Source organism: Theobroma umbraticum, unplaced genomic scaffold, assembly GCF_002168275.2.
Source record: "Theobroma umbraticum cultivar Fairchild unplaced genomic scaffold, ASM216827v3 scaffold_50.0, whole genome shotgun sequence".
Taxonomy (NCBI): domain Eukaryota; kingdom Viridiplantae; phylum Streptophyta; class Magnoliopsida; order Malvales; family Malvaceae; genus Theobroma; species Theobroma umbraticum.
Window position 1 is genome coordinate 2,510,284 of NW_018397261.1, and position 5,537 is coordinate 2,515,820.

The window sequence follows — 5,537 nt, forward strand, 5'->3', positions numbered from 1 at the left end:
TAGACTTTTAAAATTTTATAATTACGTGATTTTTTCTCCATATGTTACTTCAATTGTTTTAGTTTTAGTTTTAGTTTTATTGTAATTCTTATTCCAATTTTCCTTATTAGGAAAAATTCTCAGAGCTTAAAGTGCTTTTAATTACTTGGAATGTACAAATGAACACCATTTTGGTCAGTAATTAATGACTATTATTATCCAGACGTTGGTAATTAGTACCAAGACAAGAAAACCCACTCAGTAACAACTTTTGACCATTTCTTTACTATTTTTTGTTCACGAAAGCAACCGAATGATGGCCTCTCCTACCCCATCCCCAACCCCAGTCAACACTTTTCCCCAGTTCCACACCGTTAAAAGATCCAGGCCGGAAAAGGTTGACCTGCCTCTGCCTCTCCGCCACGTGTGCTTCTTTGGCGTAGCATTGTATTGATCCCTAGATACACGTCGGTACAAATAGCAAAGCCACCCGGTGACTTTAAACTTTGAACTAGTCGCCCCCGCCCCCGCGTATATAGACCTTTCAGACACGTCACTGTTTTCCTCCTGCAGGCCACGCCGGTCTCGCACGTGCCAACTTTGCCACCTGGCCTCTATCATTAGAATCATTACCATAATACACTAATAAATCTTTTTTTTTTTCAGTAAAGACTTTTGATTGGAAATAATAAGTTATTCCAATCTCTAAGTCGCGAGCCAAAATCTAGGTTTTTTTTTTTGCTCAATTAGTTGAAGAACTAATATTCTATATTATTAACAATGAAAAAGAATTAAATTCGTATACAACATCTTAGTAAACTGTAAATTTGAAAAGAAAAATGTTAAACCAGATTTTATTTATTATCCAGTATATTATATAAGAGAAAATAAAAAAATAATTATTTTTAATATTATATTTATTCACAAATTGTGTCATTGTATCTATTTAGACACGATACATGAAATAACAAATATGAAATAAATAAATCAAATTGTGTTCTTGTTGAATATAATGAGGGGACAAGGCGTTAGATTATTTTATTTATTAAACACTACTATAAAGAGTGGGGTTTCAAAAACCAAAAAAATATAAGCATGGGTTTGTCCCAAGGAGTATAAACGAGAAGAATATTCTTTCACCTACACTTTCTTAAAAGGAAAAGTCATTTTATGGGAATAACATGAGCTGCCATATCCTTTTTTTTTTAATTTTTTTCTTTGGCAACAAATTGTATCCTCTTGTTTGACCACCAATTAAAATGATAAATTCTTAACTTTTATTTGTAATTAATACATATTCTTGATGTTGCCACATATTTTAATTGATACTTTCATCAAAAATAAAATTTTATAAGAAATAAGAGAGATACTCCAGTTATATAATTTCAACCATTAAAAAAATGTATACTTTCTATAATGCATTAAAGTTTTGTATGAGCTTAAATGCTTTTTGGGATAATAATTTAAGCGTTATTTCAATAATAAATAGGTATATCTTTTTATTTAAAAAGTTAGACCCAAATCTGCTATACTCAAATAAAAGAAAATACTTTTAGCTATAGTAGTATTCAAAAACATTTTCCTCTTCTCTTAAAATAAAAAGAAAAAAAAAAGATATTAGATGATAACATAGGTGTTTTTTTCCACGTGTCAACATGACTTAAAATTATGATTTCTTGTTATTTCAAATTGAATATTTGATTTTTCTTATTCTTGTTTCAAAATATCACATAAGATACTTCCTTGCTCCTATTTCATATATCTTTTCTGATTTTTTTATTCCTTTTAGTATATATATTCATGTATTTTTTGGTACAATTAGTATACAATCATATTCATTTATAACAAAATCGGTAACATATATTTATCATTTATGTAATAAAATGTTAAAATTTCTATATAAAAAAAGGCTTAAATTTATATTTTGTGCAACTAATATGTATTCCATTGTCCTTAACCTTTGAACAAGATCTTAGTCTTGAAGGCATTAGATAATGAAATATGGTGGTTATTAAGATACAAATAAAATAAATTCCCCCTTTTTTTTTGTGGATTTGCAAGCTCTATTATAACCCCAAAAGAAGAAATAGCTCCATTGAGCCCTTAGATTACAACAAATAAATTTCTTTGCAAATTTCCCCTTCAGAGCAATAAAATGATAGTTAGTAGATTTATTTATTTTTGACGAAAATAAATACTTTGGCAATAGAAATCACTAATTTACAGTACTTCATCAAAAGCAACATTCAGAGTTAATTTACAAATATTTTTAATGAAACATTGATAGGCAATAAATATATAGTATCATATACATAACATAACTTGAGAACTATTTATTTTTAGCCAATTTTTCATAAATTCTTGAAATTGTTCAAAAATTGAAAAAATAAATAAAATGTCCAGAGAAATAAAATTAAATAATTTTGTAGTAAATCTTCCCGAAAAACATGATAGCATGAATCCAGTTGAGCTGTTTTCCTACCATAAGCCACCTTCTTTTCTTCGCACGTGCCCCCCTCGCGAGTCCCTCTCTTATACAAACACCACCTCTTCTCTTGTTTACTCCCCCGCTCTCTCTCGAACTCACCCACCCTTCACTCTCTGCGTTGCCTGAAAGTCCAAGCTTTTTCCGATGGCCGAGCCAGCAACTATCTCACCAGCTACGCTGTTGAAGGATGAGCTTGACATCGTGATTCCAACCATTCGGAACTTGGACTTTTTGGAGATGTGGAGACCCTTTTTCCAGCCTTACCATCTCATCATAGTTCAAGATGGTGACCCCTCAAAAACCATCAAGGTTCCTGAAGGCTTTGACTATGAGCTTTACAACAGAAATGATATCAACAGGATTTTGGGTCCTAAGGCTTCGTGTATCTCTTTCAAGGACTCTGCTTGTAGGTGCTTTGGTTACATGGTATCCAAGAAGAAGTACATCTATACCATTGATGATGACTGCTTTGTAAGTTCAAAACTCATCTCTTTCCTCTTTTTCAATTTTGGGTTTCGGTTTGGGTTTTGTTGAAAAGTTATTATTTTTCTCTCTATTTTTTTGTGTTTATGTTGGTGTTTTGGTAGATCTGGGTTTGAGTCGATATTTGGATTTCGAAATTGGGTTTTATTTATTTGAAACGTTTTGCAGGTTGGTTTTAAGTTTGGGATCTTGATGTGATCCTTTAGTGTTTCGCGTACTGAAGTTTAGATCTTGACGTGATTTGAGAATTTTGAATTTGGTTGGTGTTTTGGTGACTTGAATTTTTAGAAAACTGTTTTTGTTATGCAATTTGGTGGTACTTCCCTATCTTGATTTGCTATTTGGATCTGCAATTGTTGTTTTTGTTTTATTCCTGCTAAATTATAAATCCATCGGTTACACGTCTGCTTGCATAGTTTAGCAAATAACATGTATTGATCTGTATTTGCTGATATGTTTTCAATAGATTTCTGCTTTGATCTGTTAGGCTGTGAGAAAGCGATCCTTCATTTAGTCTTTCACTGACGGTAAGCTGCATGTAACAAGAGACACATGTGCCACTTGATCTTTTCACAGCCATTACTTTGTAATGCTGACATGATTCTTTGCAGCTTTTCCTAACAAGTATTGAAACACAGCCTTTTGTTGTTTAGTCTATATGATCTTGAATTTTGAAAGGAAGGATGGTTTTTGGGTACATATCTGGTGTCATGTATTATCAGTTGGTTTGACGTGATGAGATTTCTTGGCTTGATTGATTATACATATAAACCAAAATGCATTCTAGTTGTATTGGATATCAGTTTTGACTAACAGAAGCTGGTTTCAGAGCTTAAACTTCAAAGTGCTGCTTGAGGTTTAGCTGTTTTCTCTTTGCATTTATTTGTTCATAAATGATTGAGTCCTTCATGTGCAAGTGTTTATTAATTCTTCTTGGATACATTTTTATGAGATCTGACAATGAAATGTTCTTTATCATCTGGAAGTCTAACCTTGATGGCCGCTTGATTTTACAGGTTGCTAAAGATCCATCTGGAAAAGACATTAATGCATTGGAGCAGCACATAAAGAACCTTCTGAGTCCTTCTACACCATTTTTCTTCAACACTCTGTATGATCCATACCGAGCTGGTGCAGATTTTGTTCGTGGGTACCCATTCAGTCTCCGTGAGGGTGTTCCCACTGCTGTGTCTCATGGCCTCTGGCTTAACATCCCAGATTATGATGCACCTACTCAGCTTGTCAAGCCTCTTGAGAGGAACACCAGGTCTATATAACCCTTCACATTGTTTGCTGCATATGTACTCATTTCAATTAAGACTAAATCCAATGTCTAATTTTTATCAGGTATGTTGATGCTATTATGACAATTCCAAAGGGAACCCTCTTTCCCATGTGTGGTATGAATCTCGCATTCAACCGTGAGTTGATTGGCGCTGCAATGTACTTTGGACTCATGGGTGATGGTCAGCCAATTGGACGATATGATGATATGTGGGCTGGCTGGTGCACCAAGGTATACCCTAATCATTGGTAATATCAATCTGCTAAGCTTCTTATTTGACTGCAGATGCTAATACTTTGTCCTGTTCCCACTCAGGTTATATGCGATCACCTAGGATTGGGAGTGAAGACTGGATTGCCTTACATTTGGCACAGTAAAGCCAGCAACCCATTTGTGAATCTTAAGAAGGAATACAAAGGAATATACTGGCAAGAAGAGTTGATCCCATTCTTCCAGTCTGTTACCCTTCCTAAGGACTGCACCACTGTTCAGAAATGCTACATTGAAATTTCCAAGCAGGTCAAGGCAAAACTAGGCAAGGTTGACGAGTACTTCAACAAGCTTGCAGATGCTATGGTGACATGGATTGAAGCATGGGATGAGCTAAACCCATCAGGTGCAAAATCTGCCGAGTTGCCCAATGGTGCTGCGAAGTAAACTTCTTCAGTCAACAGCCAGCATTTGGTCTAGCAGTCCTAGGCTTGGATCATGATCATCTATGTTGTCCAAGCTCTTGCATTAAAGCTTGGAATGTTTATTTTGCAGGGTGAGGGGGATATAATTTTATTTATCATATTACTGAGTTTAGAACAATAAGAAATTTATGGCTTATGTATTGTATTAGATTTGCGAGTTAGCTAGTATTTAATTTATTTAGAGGATGATTGAGATTATTTACTTTGGAAAAGTTCTAGTTACAGATTTGTTTAATTCAGAGTTATGCTTGTTTTCTTGACTTCTGTTGGTAATCTGTTGAAGTTTTCTTTCTTCTGAATGTCAAGTTGAAAGGGTGCGCAAAGGCCTTCCCCGATGGGGCTTCTACTTTGCTGTAACGAGTCAATGTGAGATGAGAAGTCATTGTTCAATGTAAATGGCCATGTCATGTCAAAGCTGAAAGTCTGAAAGGACCAGGTCAATTTTGTTCTACTTAGTTGGAAACTGTGGTTGCATACTGGAAACCGGAAATCGGAATTGTCAAACAAGGTCTGCTAAGCCATTTCCCAACGACGATGATCGTTGCTCGGTCTATCTAATTTGGACCGCAGGCTGTGCATGTCAACACATCCCACCCATGACCATTGT

At 34.6% G+C, this 5,537-nt stretch overlaps 1 protein-coding gene across 1 annotated transcript; it reads left to right on the plus strand.

Moving 5' to 3' along the window:
* Positions 1-2,504: 2,504 nt before the first annotated feature.
* LOC110418569 (putative UDP-arabinopyranose mutase 2) lies at positions 2,505-5,190 on the plus strand. Its single transcript, XM_021431331.2, has 4 exons — positions 2,505-2,938; positions 3,967-4,217; positions 4,298-4,466; positions 4,551-5,190. The coding sequence occupies exons 1-4, from the start codon at positions 2,612-2,614 to the stop codon at positions 4,890-4,892; spliced, it is 1,089 nt and encodes a 362-aa protein (XP_021287006.1). The 5' UTR covers positions 2,505-2,611; the 3' UTR covers positions 4,893-5,190.
* The last annotated feature ends 347 nt before the right edge of the window (positions 5,191-5,537 follow it).

What these genes read in the sequence shown, in the direction of transcription:
- LOC110418569 (XM_021431331.2), top strand. Translation starts at nt 2,612, where the DNA reads ATGGCCGAGCCAGCAACTATCTCACCAGCTACGCTGTTGAAGGATGAG. An exon ending in CCTCTTGAGAGGAACACCAG is followed by an intron (nt 4,218 to 4,297) that starts GTCTATATAACC and finishes AATTTTTATCAG; the next exon opens with GTATGTTGATGCTATTATGA. An exon ending in GGGCTGGCTGGTGCACCAAG is followed by an intron (nt 4,467 to 4,550) that starts GTATACCCTAAT and finishes GTTCCCACTCAG; the next exon opens with GTTATATGCGATCACCTAGG.